The sequence below is a fragment of the Coturnix japonica genome, chromosome 1 (genome assembly GCF_001577835.2).
Source record: "Coturnix japonica isolate 7356 chromosome 1, Coturnix japonica 2.1, whole genome shotgun sequence".
Classification (NCBI taxonomy): domain Eukaryota; kingdom Metazoa; phylum Chordata; class Aves; order Galliformes; family Phasianidae; genus Coturnix; species Coturnix japonica.
Window position 1 is genome coordinate 43,031,270 of NC_029516.1, and position 18,167 is coordinate 43,049,436.

The window sequence follows — 18,167 nt, forward strand, 5'->3', positions numbered from 1 at the left end:
AGACTAATGCATGATAGAATAGATGAGCTTTTCAACCATCGCATTAAACTTCCTTCTTTTAAATTGAGTTTTGAACTACACAGTGCAAAATTCAGATTTAACATTGTCATTGTTTTAATTGAGTAACGATTTCCTTTGATCAGAAATTCTTGACACATAGAATTTGGGCATAGATGGGATGTATTTCAGCTAACTTCAGACAGACACAAATTGCCCTTAGGGCATTCACTTTTTTTCTGTCAGTAAAATATTAAGGAGATGGACTATGCCCATGCTCTTTAATGATTTTTAAAGCATTTAAGCTTGCCTGTCTCTACCTTAGGCATCCACAGTGTAATCATCTGTATTTTGTCAGCCGAATCCCACTTAGAGAATGTACTTGGAGTTTTCAGGGAGATATATTAAATTTATGAGTTTGTTCAGTGGGTCGTGAGGGAGGTAGTGAAAGGCTGAGATCCTGGGAGATAAAACACTTAAATTTTTCTAAAGGAAATATGTAGAATGAAGTTTTCATAATTCATATAAGTGACTTGAAGTCCTATTTTCTGTACAGTTAATAAGTTTTTACTGGCCTGCATAGCTGTTGTTGTCTCAGAGTGTGCCTTGAGTGCAAGCAGAGACAAGTAAGAAAAGCAGAACAGTGTAAATTAGCTTGAATGTATGGTGAACATAAGTTCAAATTGAAAGTTTAATATTTTTTGTTACTGTTGTTAATACCAGATTAATGCAAACAGCTGTTGAGCTGGTGCAGTAGCAGCATGGTGTAATGTGATGCATGCTTGTTTTTCTCTCTTAGCGTGTTATAATTCAGCGAATTTTGCCTTGCCTGACCTCCGAATTTGTGAATCCTGATATGGTACCCTTTGTCTTGCCGAATGTTCTGCTCATTGCTGAGGAATGCACCAAAGAAGAATACGTCAGGCTCATTCTGCCTGATCTTGGTCCTGTTTTTAAGCAGCAAGAACCAATCCAGGTATGTTAAAGTTGTTCGGATTACAGTTATTCTTTTCAGCGCTTCTTCCCTGAGAAATGACTGTTTGTCCTAGTTCCCTTTTCCAGCTTCGTAAGTTTGTCCAGCTTACTCTGTAGCTGTCCAAGTAGTCAGCCTCAATTCATGCATCCAGAAAGTTCACCAAGTCTTTACTCCTGCTATTTACTTGGCTCTTCTGAGGTTATATTATATTTACAGATGAGATCTAGATTAACGAAAACAGTTTTTACATGGCTCTTATTTTCAGTTGATTGTTGAATGTATGTTTTAAAATCTTTTTATCATTATTGTAGCTGATCGAAGCAGGGTTGTGTGGTACAGTATTTACACACACACTACTGATAACTGAACCTATGATTCTTTTTTTCTTGTGTCTGGATTGGCAACATTGGGATCTTGGGGTGGAAAAGCCATAAGTTTGACACTCTTTAATGTGCTGCTTACTGATAATAATAAAATGCTGTTTATTTGAGGACTGTACACAAGTTTGGAGTGTTTCATTTTGTTTGACAAATGTTACCACGATAGATTAATTAAAACATGTTTTATGTCATTGTTTATGTGCGTAGAAGTAGCAAAGGAGCACAAGATTTGCATCCTTTTTCAACATTGTGTGTGATGATTTTTGAGAATTCTGTCACTGAGTTAGGCATTGTGCATCAGGAGAGAGAATGTAGCTATGCATTCCTTCTAGCTTACCTCATTTTAAAGCTTACTGCGGCTCTTTGTCTGCAAAGCCATTTACCTTGGCACTCAAGGGCCAAGGTAAATGGAGGAATGAGCAAGTAGATGTTTTTACTTCTGAGTTTCAAAGAACCAGAGGAGAGAACTCCCATTATACTGTGGAGAAGGGAAAGAGGACTGTATTACCTCAAAGTAGCTCATAAAATTGGAACTTTGTGTTCTTTTCCTTTGGTACATTGTGGGATTATGTCATCTTAATTCTTATCTTGAAAAAGTTAAGTGTCTAATTCACAACCAATAAACATTTCTGCTGTTTCACTGTAAAACGTAATGCTCAACTTTTTTACCTTTAACATCAGATTTGTAGACAATCCTTCCTGCAAAAACTTTATATCTAGGGTTTTATCTTAAGCGTGATGGGTTTTCTATTTAAAACTCATTCATGTTTGTAACCTATATTATTATATTTAGAGCTGTTTCACTTCTTAGGAAATAAGAGGAAACTGAAATTCAGACTTACAATGTTTCTCAGCTTACTAGATACTATATACACTAATGTTGATATTTTTAATGTTCACAAAGTATGACGTGGCTTGTTCTGTTTTTATACTTTTATATACTTTTCAGTATGGGGAGGTTCATATAATTAGTCTTGTTTTCTAAGTCAGTATACTAGAATTTTAGGGAAAAAATTAAAGGTGCTAGAGGACTTAATTCCAGGTCTGACTGGCAACATCATGTCTTGTCTTTGTGAATGGCACCAACTTTCAGTTCCTTTGTGTTTGTAGCTCATGGAGAGAATGTCAATGTTTCTTCCACATGTTCTCTTAAGATGTTTTGGATGTGTATAGGGCACATTGCTTTGTTTCTGTGAAACACCTGAGTTAGGAAACAAAAACTGTAAAATTTTATCTTACTTAACTCAAATGGTTCCCTTCAAAATTAGTTGCAAAGTTCTCTGAGCTGAGAATTAGCTTGGATAAGTAATTCACGTTATCAGCTAGCTTTTAGATGGCTAACCTAACCAAGATGTATCTCAGTCTGTGAAAGTGCCGTTGGAGTGTTACTTATTAGCTAAACATGTGGTGAGTTTGTGGTGGTGTTTTGTTTTTATGGTGTCTGAGATTTTTTCAATTATGAAATACAATGAAGCCATTTTATGTCCATATAGTAGCTGTAATATTCATGTAATCTAGTCCCAGTTTTGATTTTTAGATTCAGGTGGACTGCAGCTTTTCTAGGTGGAGTTGTGATCAAATGCTTTGAAGACACTGAAGACATTTGATCCTTAGTTGTTTGGGTTTTTTTTGGAGGGGGGGGAAGGGGGGGCTTAGCTTTTTCAATAGTGATGTCTATAAATAATTTATACAGTTGATTTTCTTTAAAGAAACAAACAAAAAAACCAACATTGTAAATAGAAACAAGAATGACCTCCTCAGCTGTTACAATTTCTAATTTTGGAAGTATTAGTCTAGAAGACATATTTTGTTTGATCTGTATTCGCTGTTTTTAAAATGCAATAATATGTCAAAGTGTTTTTTGTTTTCCATGCCTTCAGGCAAGCAACATGGTAAGTGATCACATTTACTGAGTTACAAGAAAACCTCTGAAGTTTTGATGTTATGGTGCAATGCACTTTTAGCTCCAGAAAGATATACTCACAGCTTAACCTTTTTACTTAACTATCCTTATTTTAATAGATTTTACTGATCTTCCTGCAAAAGATGGACTTACTTCTAACCAAAACTCCACCAGACGAAATAAAGAACAGTGTTCTACCAATGGTTTATAGAGCCCTGGAGGCACCTTCAATTCAGATCCAGGTATAGTAATCACAGCCTTTATTTAACACTGCTTAACAGTTTTTTCCTCTTTTCTTTCAGATGTACCAACTTTTTGTCTGATTACTTGAAGGAGGGAAAAAAGCCCAAAGAATATAGCTGTGTAATATATTTGAACGTTGAAAGAGAGTGACGTTTTACTTAAGAACAATTTGGCTTATTAAAATAAACTTTAGTTCCCTGATTTTCCAGGATAACCACTTGACAGTATGAATGAATACACTTTCAAACATGTTTACGAAATTCTGTCTTCATAACGTTATGTTTTATTGTTTTATGTATTTTTAAATGAGTCTACCTAGTTGAAAATCTCATTAAATTGGAAGTCTAGGGGGAAATTTCAAACTATTTTCAATCTTGAGTAATATTAGTACTAATCTTATAATAGGAAGTCATATTTAAACTTATGTGGAACATTAAACTGATGTGGAATATTTTTTTCTCATAGGAGCTTTGCCTAAACATAATTCCCACATTTGCCAATTTAATAGATTACCCATCAATGAAAAATTCATTAATTCCAAGAATTAAAACTGCATGTTTGCAAACTTCTTCTCTTGCTGTAAGTATTCTGATATATCTTTCTCTCAGTTCTCAGGAAATGTTACCTTTCATTACTTTGGCTTTTTGGCTGTTGTATTTTCAAAGGAAAATCAAACAGCGCACCCAGAGTTTTTTGTGCTTTTTTTTTTTTTTTTTTTCCAAATTAAAAACACAATTTACTTCTGAACTTGGGAATTTTTAAAGTGGTGTTAACAACAGTCAGTTGTTAATACAGCGATTTCTAATGTGTGTTTCTGAGTACTGTCTGCTAGTAATGCCTGTTCTGCAGAAAAAGCCAAGATCCTGTAATCAGTGTACAACGGTATATTTTCCTTTCCTGACACAAAAGTGTTTTAAACTGTACTGAATTTTCATTCGGTGGTGGCTGTAGTTTCAGAAATGCTTCTCTACCTACAAATTTTGTAGCTTCTAAGATAAAAACATGGTTAAGATTTTGTTTAATTCTTATACTTTATAGGTTCGGGTAAACTCACTAGTCTGCTTAGGAAAGATTTTGGAGTACTTAGATAAATGGTTCGTGCTTGATGATATTCTCCCTTTTCTACAACAAATTCCATCCAAGGAACCTGCAGTGCTAATGGGAATTTTAGGTAATTAATACTTTAAACTTTCCTCTCTTATGCTTTTGATTTTGTGAATCTCAGAGAGTTTGTTTGATTGTTGATAATATTTCCATAGTGTATTGCTGTTGTGACTATTATTGTGACTGTTTCATAAGTACATCCTTGTTCATTTACTATGTGTACTGCTGGTGCTTCTGATGTCAAGTGCATATATTTGTAATCTTCAAGGCCCAGTGCACTTCAGAATATTCTGCTATCCTTGGGCTGTGATAGTTTCATGGATTATATTGCCCACACAGTGTCAGAGGGCTCCTTTCCCCAGAGGAGTATGTAATCTGTCCTCTTTCAAATGCTGAGCGCCTGGCTGGAGCTTTTAAGGTGTTATTATTACTTGCTCTTGCAGGTCAGATGCTGTAAATCATTGCTGTACAAATCTATTACTTTTTACTGCAGGTTTTGTCCGGCTCATTTTATTGGACTTTTAAGCAAACATTGCTGCCTTTGCACTAAAATGGAGTGTAGTCTGGGTGAGGTTTCAGAAAACAGCTCAGAAAATCTAATGACTTGCTACTTCTGGAGGGGGAGGCCTTCAGAGCTGAGCTTTCCACTCTGGTGTGTGACCAATTTAGGATGCACACTTTTAATAGCTTGAGTATTAAAGGGGACCAGCTGATCAATGATCAAAAAAAGGGATGTGACTGAGTGGCCAAGTGTGGGGGACAGTGACCATTTGTGGCAATTTGTCAGTTTGTGGTAACTTATAATCAATGTATATTCAGACAATTTATATATGTAGTGAGTACCACTTGGAGTTCTTTTCACATTATTTACAAAATTTAACAGGTTTTCTATTTTGATGTTGTATGGCAGGTATTTACAAATGTACATTTACTCATAAGAAGCTGGGAATTACCAAAGAACAACTTGCAGGAAGAGTACTGCCCCATCTCATTCCTCTTAGTATTGAGAATAATCTTAATCTCAATCAGGTAGGAACAGAAATAATTTTCCCACTTTTACTTGATAAATTGTCAGAGAATAGACAGGAAATAAGATACTTAATAGGATTTTTTTTGGAGAATGAATCCAGTAATATTCATCTGTTCATGGTTTTTGTTTTTGTTTTGTCTGAGTTGTCTCACTTCTGTTGTGATGATGTTCTTTCCTTAGTGATACATTATTTTCACTGTTTCAGTATGCACTCTGCTTATGGCCAAGTATCTAATACAAGATAGTGAAACCAGTTTGTAAATTATTTAAAAGCCTGTGATTTATCTCACACTATATACTGTAAGTTTCATGAGAGACTACCTCTTAGGTTATATGTCTGAATTCTGTCACTGCAAAATTCAAACTTCTTGTGCGTTTCTTTTACAGTTCAATTCTTTTATTTGTGTTATAAAAGATATGCTTAATAGATTGGAGGCAGAACATAAAACAAAACTAGAACAACTTCATGTCATGCAAGAGCAACAGAAGTAAGTGTTTGTGGGTGTGATACAAGATGGACTAAGTGAGCAGAGATAAAATATGGGGTTTTACTTTGTTTGTTTAGGAAAATGTGAGAAAACTTTTAGCCATAGCAATAAAAACGTAGGTAATTCTTAGTTCAGTGGTTGGGAATTACCTCAAATAAGTGCAATTGTTAATACCTATTTATTACTCTTGGAATGATAGTATTTTGCTGTCAGGTTTTCATAGTGTAAAGTCCTTTCCTTTACACTGTTCACTCATAGTTTATTTTATTAATCAAGGAATTCTTTAAATATAAAAGTCTATACTGAGTTCCAGCAGTACAGTTATACCTTACATCTGTACACCAAGAGTTGTTGCTTTTCTGTAGTTGTTGAGAGCACAAATAATGTGCCTTCTGAATATGACAGTGTTCTCATAGTGTTTTGCTTATTTTTAAATCTGCACTGCTAAATTAATGTAGTGGTTGTAACTGTAAAGTTTCCTTTTTGTAATGTGTATACTCTGCACCATATAGATCTTTGGATATAGCTAATCAAATGAGTGTGTCTGAAGACGCAAGATCTAGTAGTACAAATAATCAGGTAAGAGTCAGTATTTATTGTATTACTTAAACCTAGAATTTTGAAATTTAATATCTTATAGTATTTACATTACCTTAAATTACAGTTATTTGAATAACTTAGTTTTGATTCTTTGACCTTAAACAGATTGACAAGGTATTCAACAATACTGGAACTGATCTTCTAACTAGTGGACCTGATAGTAAAGAAAATGAGTTATCATCAGTACAGAAAAAGGTATACTTTTCTTTGTTCTGAAATTCTTACATCTTTTTTGTTTAATGTAAGTTTGGTACGGCTTCATGAAAAGAGTATGTATACATATTCACTGTATTTAAAGCTTCACAAGAAAAACTGTCTCTGTAGAGTACAGTACTATGTAACCCAGTCACATGAGAAGATCCACTGAAAAATGTTCCAATAGCATCTTTGAATTTCTGTGAAAGCTTTTCTTGAAAATAACTCTTCTCTAAACAAAGAATTCAGTGGATAATATGTTTTTGGTCATTCCTCCTTAATTACGGATATGAATGAAATTGAAGCTGCAACATGGATTTAGTTTGTCAAATCAAAATGGTCAGGCAATTTAATGATAAAATCACCAATGGAGGTTAAGATCAAAAACAGAATTTCACAAGGTAGCTGGCAATAACAGCTAGTGTAAAAATTCAAAGTTAAATGAAAGCAGCCAATACGAGGATAAGTACAAGTAACAAAAAATAAGCATGTCATAATGAAGCCTGTGATTATAGCTAGTATTCAATAATAGAATTATTTGTTAATTCCATGTTCAACTTAGTACTTTCTCTTTTAAAGGCATCACTTACACTTGAAGAGAAGCAAAAGTTAGCTAAAGAACAGGAGCAGGCGCAGAAACTGAAAAGTCAACAACCTCTTAAACCGCTGGCAACTTCAGTAACACCTCCAGTGAAGCAGGTGAGATACAGCTCCAGTAGAAACAATATAATACTTTTTTTTTGTTCACCTGCTGTATGTATTTAGCAAATGTTTTCTGCTATGAGTCATCTTTACTTTCACCTGTAGTACAGTGCTACAGTTGTGGAAAACTAAATTGTAATTTGCCCTGTATTTGCATCATTAGCAATATTTCCTAAGTGCAGTAGTTTCCAAAGACATCATTTTTACTGGATGGCCATTGTGTTAAATACGAGAAAAACAGATAGGAAAAGAAGATTTTGCTCTGAACAGTTTACCTAAATAACAGAGGGCTTGGAGTTGAGAATGGGGCATGCAAGCTAATGGTATTCTCAGTGTACACCTAACAGTCTTTGCTGTTAGGTTTTTTTCTTTGCTGTTTTTTTTTTTTTTTTTTTGCTGTTTTTTAGCGTCAGGCTGAAGCTGCAAAACAGTTAGTTCCAAATAGCAAAGTGTGAAAATAATTATATGTGAGGTGAAATAGTTTACGTTTCATACCCATTTCCATGCAACAAATGAGAATTTCTGGAAAAATGAATGCCACTTCTGTGGGGGCAGTGATTAAGAACTGTTGCTAGCATGTATGTACAGGAAATACATTTAACTAAGTTTTATCTATTTTGCAGACAAAAGACTTGACAGATACCTTAATAGACAATATGTCGTCTTTGACCAGCCATTCTATCAACAAAGCTCAAGTGGCATCTTCAAACAGCTTCTCTTCTGTCCCTTGTATGGGTGTTGGAATGGGATTTTCGTCACCTGTTGACAGCACAAAGAGAAACATGACAAACGGACTAAATACTAACATGGGTTTTCAGACTGCTGGATTCAGTATGGGAAGTGGTCCCACTGCTCAGAATTTCTTCAGCGGTCCAAGTGCAACAGGAGCAACCAAGATGAGCATTGTACCAACTGCCAATATGCCAAATTACAGTCCTATGAGTGCTGCATCTGCGATCTCTCCACTGACACAACCAAACAGACCCCCAGATATGTCTGCGTTAGATAATCTTTTTGGTCCTCAAAAACCCAAAGTTAGTATGAAACAGTTGGCTCAACAGAAATCAAACCAGTGGGTTAATCAGTTTGTGCCCCCACAAGGGTCTCCAAGCATGAGCAGTTCAGTCATGGGGCCTCAGATGAACATGATAGGACAGACTGGCTTTGGCATACAGGGTAATCCTTTCTTTGCTCCTCAGAACTTTGCACAACCAGCAAACACAATGACAAACAGCAGCTCAGCTAGTAATGACTTAAAAGATCTTTTCGGGTAAAGTGTCTTTTCTTCTTTCAAAGATTGATATAATTTGAATCGTGGGTAAGCTGATTAACATCTTTTTTTTAATGATAAAAGCGTGGTTTGGGGAAAGTTCACCCCGCAATGTAAAGATTTTTGCACCGGAAAAAAGGACTGACTTTTGCATTCACCTGGTACTGCAGCGGAATTGTGCAAATGCAGTGTCATCTTATGTGCTAAAGGTTTCCCATCTTTTTACCCAACTTAAAAGCACTGAAAGTAGGATGTGTAAATTCAATTGAAAAAGAAGGAGTTGAAAGATTAAAAATTATTCAGAAGTGTCTTCACAATTCCTGGATTTAAACAAAACTGCATTTCTTAAACAGAAATGTTTAGGGGGATAATAACACTAGGAAATGCAACTTAGTGCTGTCCTATCTTGTGGATCAGTCTTTTTGGTGCCTGCTGAATTCAACTATTGTTAATGATTTACGTCATCTGAATTTGGTACCAACTGTTATTGTAACCCATGACAGTTTGCAGAAAGTAAATTCTTATGCTGACGCAGAATGTTTTGGTAGCCACATTACATAGAAATATCTCTACCTGATAACTGTGTAAGACACTATGAAAAGATGTTTTGCCTTCCCTCACCTGTGAGATAATTAGAATTGATGTGGTAGTTAACTAAAAGATTAAGTGGATTATGCAAATTTTGGGCAGTGGGAAAATTCTGCTACAGCTGACAACCTGTTTTGTAACATCAGATCCTTGTTACCAACACCATGGCAAAAACCACATAAGCAGAATTAATAATTAATATGTGTGGTGATTCGGTCACATTTACTATTCATTTCAGAATAGATTTGGTTTGCTTGATACTGCTTTTGACTGGTGGGAGGGAAGAAGAGAATGGTATGAGTAGTTACAGAACTTCACAGAAAAAAATGTCTGTAAAATTCAAGAGTTGACTGCCCCGATTTCTTACAGTTGGTTTGGTAACAGAAATGGCTTGAATTACTTGGTTTGGGCTCAGCTGGGAAGATGGGAAAGAGATGCTTGCCTAGAAGTTTCACATGGTTTTGTGAGAAAGCAGACTGCCATAAATTGCCTTGACTAGAATAAACTATTTCATTTTAGTTTTCTTTTAACTCAAGTCCTTATGAAGGATAGATTAATATGAAGTAAGTTCTCAAATACAGATTTGTCGGCTCTAGAACATATGGTAAATACACAGATATTTCGGATCCTTTTTATTGTATTATTCCAAATTTAATAAAGCTCTCCAGAAAAAGAAGCAGTAGTTTCTTCTAGTTTGAAGAAGGTAGATGTTCAGCTTGCCCATGATAGAATCTCTGCTTTGTCAGATACTACTGTTGGGTTTTAACTATGTCTCTCCTTGGAATTTCAGGAACTTTCTTATGTAATATTTCGGAGACTCTAGCTGGCTATTTCGAGAAGGAAAGAACTAGTTACCTTTTTTTATGGAAAGCCTACATGCTTTATTTTCAAAGCCTTTCACTGATGAAATTGTTCTTTCATTTGCTGCTTAAGAAACCAAAGGGCCTTATGCTGTAAATGTGACTTGTATTTTGTTATACTTCTACAGTTCTAAGCGGTAATAGCATTAAGCATATTTCCTAAATAATTGTTCATGTATTGTAGCTACTGCCTTAGCCCTATTATTTTAAAATACCCGGGACCAGTGAAATTACGGTTTAGAAAAGAAAGCCTAACACGTTGTGATGCTTATGCGCTGTTAATATTCATGGTAAACACCATAGGTTGTATTAAGGTATCTGTGTAAACCTAAGTACGATACTAGAACTGTTAAATTATTTAAATTCATTTTAAGTAACTAGTACTCTATACTCTCAATCACACTAATGTCTTCTTTTACATCAACTTTTCAAGACCTATATTTTGTTAGGATAACTTAAGTCAAGACTTTGAAAAATTGTTTGAATCTGTATTCCTCTAAATTATTTGGAAAATAAGGTTATATTCAAAATAACATCTCTTGGGACTCTACAGTGTATTCAATTAATGTATCGAAGGTAAAGGCAGTCTTAAATATCAGTGTCCTGATCTTACTTTGTAGTCGCCGATCCTCCTGGCCTGAGGAGATTTCAGAACTTCACTTAGATTTAATTTATGGAGTGAAAGTTGACTGAAAATTTTGATTATATCGTGATCAAATTTTATGCATAAGATTGCTGAACTCTGGGGTTTGAGGCATGTAATCTTGGCATTTGCTGTTTAAGAATATATTTTGTAAGAACAAAGAAAAAAATATCCTGCAAGATAAAACTAAGGTTCTTTCTTGCGATGCTGATGTGCTGGAATATTTCTATGTGGCTCAAATAATATGAAATGTTTTTAATTTCACATTTCCACACATAATTTTTATTTTTGTTTGCCTCAGTTTTCAGAATGACCAGAGTAGAGGAATAGAAACAAAGAAAACAGGGAGCTTATGAAAATTGTAGCATTTACTTCTCCAGCTTTATTTTTACTAACTGGAAAAAAAATTCAGTTAAAATCAGGATCACATCCCTCTTTTTTGCACATTCTTCCTACTTAGTATGTCAGAAAACTGGATGTTGAACATCTCAATTATTTCTGCTTAACTTGAAGGAAAGAGAAGTTGCAAGAGGTAAGTCACAACAGCCATGTGCCACTTGGCTCCAGCTACAACAGCCTTTCTTTAGAAAGCATTGTCCAGTTCATCTATTCACTTGTATATCATCGTTCTGAAGCCTTGCGAGAGGATGAAAGACTGATATTTATGTCCAGAGTGAACACCAGTGTTTGAAAGCAACAGTTGTACTTCAGATCCATTTCAGTTTGTGAAAAGGAGTGGGAGGAAGGAACTGTATTACAGAATGTGGATATTCCAGAGGCCTTCTATTTCTGGACTTGGAGGGAAAACAGTGCTGCATCTCGACTGGCCTGAAGAAGAGGGGACTTTTCAGCCCTAATGCAAAACAAAATGGATACCGCAGGTTCAAAAGTGGGGTCTGTTTAAGAAATTGCAAATTCTTTATTGGAAAAGTAACCTGAAATATACCTATATTATCTGAGCAATACTGTAAGTTACACAAAATTTCTACCCTTTGTATTCAATGTAATTTAAAGGGAAAAAAAATGTGAAAGCTGACTGGTTGAGTCATCACCATATAGCCAATACAGCTTCCACTCTGCACACCTGTTTTGCTTGCCTGGCCCTTTTCCTTGCTTCCTATTCATTTGTAAAGGACTAGCAAAATTGAGAAGGGTGAAATGTTTAGTTTTAATTGATTTTTTTTCTATGAAATCCTTACAATGAAAGGAGAAATGCAAAGAAGAGAAGTAGAAATTGCCGCATATCTTAAGCGTAAGCATCAGTTTGGCTGTTCTGTTGTATGCTAAATTAATGTTCTTGTACCAAGACAGCAGTTTTTCCATATTAGGACTATTAGCTCAAAATTCTTGAAGTGTGGAAGCCTCTGAAGCATTCTTTGAAAATCCAGTCCTAGAAAAATTAATTCTGTGGATGCAAGGATGGTATTAAAGAGGCCTGAGAAACCAATGCTACTGGGGCTGATTGAGAGGAACCTTGAAACTAGTTGCTTACTGAGTAGTTTGCTTAGCAGGCCTCCTCTTTCAAGAGGAGAGAAGTGGAAATTAAATGCACAAATGTCATTTCAAGGATGGAGAAAGGAGCAGATTTTCTGTTTCTTTTTCCCACACGTCTTGTGGATAAGGCCTAGTAAGGCCTGTGGAGCCTTCTCATCTGAAGGGGGGAACCAATCTTTTGAACGTTAATGAATCCATCAGGTGTATGAGAGATAAAGTAAGAAATTTTACTGAGAACAGAGATAGGGTGTTTCCTAGTTTGTTTTATTGAACATTGAATGGCTTCCTCTCTCAATGGTGGTGTGAATTAGAAATGGCTTGGGGAAGTTAAGGCCTTACAGCTCTGCCCAGGTGCTGAGTACTCCAAGTAAAAGGTTGAGGTTTTGAATGCTTGAAACACTGTGCACCTAAGTCGTAATGATTTAAAACTTCTCTTTTAAGTTTTGACTGCAGCAATGTCTATTTCACATGTACTTCCATAAATATCCCAGTGGCACCCTAGAATGAGGAAAATGTGGTAGCTTTAGTGTTGTAACCTCTTTTGTGTATATGTCTACAGATAGGCAGGTATGTATTTAGACTACAAGGCTATTGTTTTTTTCAGTTTAAGTACACCAGGAGAGCAAAGAAAAAATACATAGTTTAAAATTTAATTTAAAAAATGCAAATTCTACAAGGCTTCCATTGTGGCAAACAGTTATGTGCTGCTTTGTTATGTATTATGAATCCATTCAGTTAGCCTGTCCCTGTCTACATGATTTGAGCAGAAAAGAAGTTTTTAGAAAGTAAGATTGAGTCTCTCGTTACAGATGAAAATTTTGGACTTTATGATTATTTTTGTTCGTTGATTAGTTTTTTTATAGAGGAGGGAAACATCACTAATCTGTGCTGCTTACAACTAAAGAGATGTAAGAAAGGGGAATACAGAAATATCTTGCTGTACACGTAACCCTTTTATGTTCTTTGTTAAGAGATATGCTGCATTTTATATACTCTATTATGAACTTTTATTCTGAAATAGCTGTGAGGAAACCTGTCTGGAGATTTTCGGATGATTGAGCTGATTTTCATGTGAGGTCCTGCTTTGTATCTATCTTTCCAGTAGGTTTTGACTGCTTTACAAAGAAATTACAAAAGACAGTAAAACCTTGGATTCATACACCAAATCCTCTTGCCTTCAGGCCTCACACCTCTATCAACCGAACATACAAGCCCGTGAAGCTGTATCGTCTTTGAGTTGTCTGAAACAATTCTAACTGCTGTACAGATTTCTGAGATGAAGTTGTAAATCAAAATATGTCATAGTGAACTCAGGCCTTGTGCAAAATATTTAATATTTGTTTATTTGTCTGATCATACAGTCTCTGTACTAGTGGCAATTTTATGTTTTGATTGTAAAACATGAAGATCCTCATTTATGAAGTAGTGTTGCTGTAGTGTCAGCTGTGATCCATGATTAGAACCATCATAGCATGGCATTGGTGTACCTCCGATTTAATGGACAGCTCTTCAAAAACGAATTTATTCTTGTATCAACTTTTAGATCAGTTACTTAAAATATGTAAAAGGTACAGTGACCGTTTTGAGAAATTCTTATCACTTTGTACTGTGAATGAGGTTGCCTATGGAAATAAATGAACTTTTCATATATTTGTGTTGGAGGACAATTTTATTTTAAATCTCCATCAAATACTAACTTCTGTGGAGAACTTTATCTCTTTATGTTTTGGTTGAATTATAGTTTATGGAATGTAATTTTATTTCTTAAAGTAGTTCCAGTGAAATTTGATCATATATTTCCCTCGTGGAAAGAATGAAAGTTGTGGGGAGGAACTGACAGATATGATGGGATATCTCTGATATTAACATTTACTTTTTCTGAAAGCACACAAAGCCTGTGTTTGAAGTTGGCATTTGGTTGTCACACAGTGATCTAAGTGTTCATTTTCATTTCTTAAGAATCATCACTTACTTTGAACCAGGGTTTCGGGATATGCTGCATTGTCAGGCTCTTGAGTTTACCAGCACTTTGAAGGAAGGTAGTGTTCAGATTTGTCAGTGACATTCATTGATAGAGTATGAGATGACAGAGATCTCATCTGCTTAGAAGGATCATCCTTGGCTGGGGCTGGTAAGAGGAAAGTACAGCAGGGAGGACAGCCTTCTTGTATGCCACATTTCATTCACTGGTCATAGGATAGAAGTGAGTGGAGTTCCAGTGATGGTAAACTCAGCGACACCCCACAGTGAAAATCACACAGTCGTGATCTCTGACTTGAGTGTCTTCTACTGTTCTAATGCCCTCTTCATCACCTCTGTTTCTAGGCACTGATTGGATCCATAACTATTGTCTGTATTTCAAGCAGGAAAGTGCTGTAATCCAAATGTTCTGGGTTGGTTTGCAGTGGCTTAGAAATCACAATTTAATGAATTCTTTCATGAATGCAGCTAACCACCTATGTGTCAAACCAGAAAAGCTGAAGATCTTTACATTTTATTGTTCACTGCCTGGGATGCTTTGATGGTGGCGGTTAAGTATGTCTCCACTTCATCCCTTTATTTAGTATCACTAGTCCCTCCTTTGTATAAATATTATACCAGAGCTTTAGATTATCATTCTTATGTCCCTGTTTATAGAGCTGTGTTACCCTATCAAATTTGCAGCTGTGAGGAATGCAAGTTGTACGAAATGAGCAATTTGTCAGGCTTTATGCAAGAAAAAGTGGTTCACTTGATATTCTTCTCCTGCTGCTGGATACAAACGTGCTTTTGTCCTGGATCTCTGAAGCTCCCCGCACTCACATCACTACCTGGAGATCACTACAGTTGCTCAGTAGATTGGGAGCTGGCTCTTAGTATGAGAAAGCATTTTCCTACCCCCATGCACAACATCGTGAACAGCCAAATAAATAGTAGCTCTTCGGTGTGTTTTTTAAAGTAATTTACAATGTATTCTAAGCATGTATTTGAGTAACTTAAAGGAAGAAAGCTTTCTAAAAATATCAGAGCAGTTCCTCAGTGGCAGTGACAGGCTTTAATGCTTTAGAGTCTTAACTTTCCAAACGACCTGTAAAGTACAATAAAACTACCATAAGGTGTCACTATAACCCAAGCAACTTTCAACTAAACTGCAGATGTTACAGAAATACACCCACTGTGTTAGGTGCAAGAAATCATCACTCTATTAGTAGTTTCCAATAAAGAAAGCTCTTTCTTTTGTTACTGATTTGTTGATAACATCCACAGTCTCTGTTTCTTCACAGAATCACAGGGGCTGGAAGGGACCTCCAGAAGTCATTGTGTCCAACCCCATTGCTCCAGCAGACTCTGATAGGAGGTTGCACAGGAGAGTGTCCAGGTGAGTTTTGAGTATCTCCAAATATTCAGATATCTTTTCCTTGGTTTTATTTATGATTTCTGTTGGAAATACCATGACTGAAAGAGGCTCTCACATGAAATTCACAGTTGATGATTTTTTCCTTAGGAAATGACTGTTTACAGACCACTGCAGTCCCCTCCACTGAAGGAGCTGATCAGCAGGAGTCATCAGAGCATTCTTGTTCCTTGTGCACAGAGCCCTGTGCTCTGGAGAAGTGCCACATTACAACCCCTGCCTCTTGCTGTGAGAGTTTTATTTGTGTTACTTAATGCTTTGCCTCCTGAGGTGGGCTGATAATTTCAGCTTTGAATGACTTGAATTCCCTCTGAAAAGAGGAAAGCAAAATATATCCATTTAGATAAGGACTCTCATGCTTTCTAATCTATGCTCTTAAGATTTCTTGGAGCACCTAATGTGACTCTTAGCTTGATGTCCTACCACTACAAAGCATATGTGATAATCCTGTCTGTTATTCTATGTTTTGTATAATTTTGGGGCTTATTCCAACACTTTTTAGTGGAGTAGAAATTTCCAGGATCTTAAGTTGCTACGTTATTTCAAGCAAATAAGCAGCAGGGTAGCACACACTTGATAAGATACCAACAGATTTCTGAGACAGCTTTTTAGAAAGATCTTTACCGTGAGAAGAGCATTGTCAAAGTCGTGCTACGTTAGATTTAACCAGGTTTACTGAAATGATGTTTCTCCAAAGGAATAACAAGAGTGATCTAATAAGCAGCTCACGAGCACCAGGGACGTGATCACGTGGCCTGAAACAGAGAAGAAACATATTAAAAATTAACAGTGTTTTCCTGGTGTGCCTGGGACTGGCCCGGCTTTTGGATGCTTAGGACATGTGAGCCCCAGCAGTTTCTGTATGCATGCTGGTTTTATGTCTATAAAATACAGTTTTAATGTAGCCTTAGAATCATAGAATTGCAAGGTTGGAAAGGACCTACAAGATCATCTAATCCAATCCATTACTGTAGCTACAGCAAACCATTAGACCAGATCTCGTAGGTCCTCATCCAAATGCCTCTTAAACACTGCCAGGGATGGTGACTCCACCACCTCCCTGGGCAGCTGTTAGGGGTGAGGGTCCCTTGCCTCCCTTTGAATGTGGAGAGGGGGAAGAAAGAAGCAGCACTGCTCCTGTCTAGCAGCCTCTCAGCAAAACAGTGAGTTGGCAGCACTGTTGCTTTAAGCCTTGGGGAGGAGGATAGGAAAATGCAAACTGTACAGTGGCACAGCAGAACTTCAGGCAGCGGAAGGATTGCATACTGTGAAGGGCAGGGAGAGGTGGCAACTGCTGTGAGGAATGGACAGTTGTACTGGAGGTGAGGTGTGCAACACAGAAGCAGAGAATGGTTTGAGTTGAAAGGGATCTTAAAGCCCAACCAATTCCAACCTTCTGTACAGGTGATTGTAACAGGCCCATGTTCCTTTCCAAAGCAATGACCTTGTTCCTCTGCCAGAGGTGCATGGGTAGTAGTGCTAGGAGGTGGCCTTGCAGCCTCACTGCCCCTTTGCTTACCCTGGAAGAGCTGTCTTCTAGACTCAATGTGCAGTTTACCTGCATGGAACTATGAGTTCTCCAAGGCTGTCAATTATTCAAGATGCAGAAAGAAATAGTAACCAGTTCTGCAGCAAGAAAGATTCCAGCCAAGTAAAGCCCCCCCACTTCTCATTCTCTCCTCTCCCTGATGAGTTAGGCCTGCTTCGTTTGACTCCAGCCAACATGGAGGACTGATGAGGCAGCATTTCCCCAGGAGTTTGCATGAAATGCTTCTTCTCCTTGCTAGGAAAAGCATGTTGCCATCACAAATTCATGCTGGGTTGAAATGGTTTCCCTTTTTTGACCACACTGTGTTTTGAAAATACGCTGTGTTTAATTCACGGCCACTCTTTCACTGTTTGATTGGACCAGATGATCTCAGCAGTCTTTCCTGACCTTAGTGATTCTATGAGTCAAACAGCACTGTGGCAGTGCATCTCTGTGCCTGTCAGCCCAAGGGCCTGGCAGCATCCATAATTAATGCTAGGGCCGGGACGGAGGCCATGGACCCTTCAGCAGATGCAAGGGGCAGCGGCCCATCTGAGTTGGTGTAAATAGAGAATGGGAGCTGCAGCCTGCCTTCCCCTTGCTGCAGAAAAGGCTCATAAATGTTTAATAAACTTCTTGCTTTTGCAGTAGGTGAGGTCCTGCTACTGAACTGGTGTGTCCTGAGGACAGGTATTGTGCCTGTTACTATAGCACCACCTCGCACAGCTCTCGCTGTGGAAGGAGGGAGGGAGGGAGGGAGGCAGGCGGGGAG

The 18,167-nt window shown here is 37.0% G+C and overlaps 1 protein-coding gene across 2 annotated transcripts in view; it reads left to right on the forward strand.

Moving 5' to 3' along the window:
- The window catches only part of SCYL2 (SCY1 like pseudokinase 2), a 31,622-nt gene extending 17,499 nt beyond the window's left edge, over window positions 1-14,123 (forward strand). Inside the window, exons 9-19 of one of the 2 annotated variants that reach the window (XM_015859033.2) lie at window positions 797-973; window positions 3,234-3,245; window positions 3,376-3,498; window positions 3,965-4,078; window positions 4,538-4,670; window positions 5,514-5,632; window positions 6,021-6,121; window positions 6,634-6,700; window positions 6,827-6,916; window positions 7,496-7,615; window positions 8,242-14,123. In XM_015859033.2, the coding sequence (XP_015714519.1) occupies window positions 797-973; window positions 3,234-3,245; window positions 3,376-3,498; window positions 3,965-4,078; window positions 4,538-4,670; window positions 5,514-5,632; window positions 6,021-6,121; window positions 6,634-6,700; window positions 6,827-6,916; window positions 7,496-7,615; window positions 8,242-8,892 (1,707 nt within the window). In that variant the 3' untranslated portion in view covers window positions 8,893-14,123. The remainder of the gene's footprint in view (window positions 1-796; window positions 974-3,233; window positions 3,246-3,375; window positions 3,499-3,964; window positions 4,079-4,537; window positions 4,671-5,513; window positions 5,633-6,020; window positions 6,122-6,633; window positions 6,701-6,826; window positions 6,917-7,495; window positions 7,616-8,241) is intronic. The other variant, XM_015859036.2, reaches the window with a different exon arrangement.
- The last annotated feature ends 4,044 nt before the right edge of the window (window positions 14,124-18,167 follow it).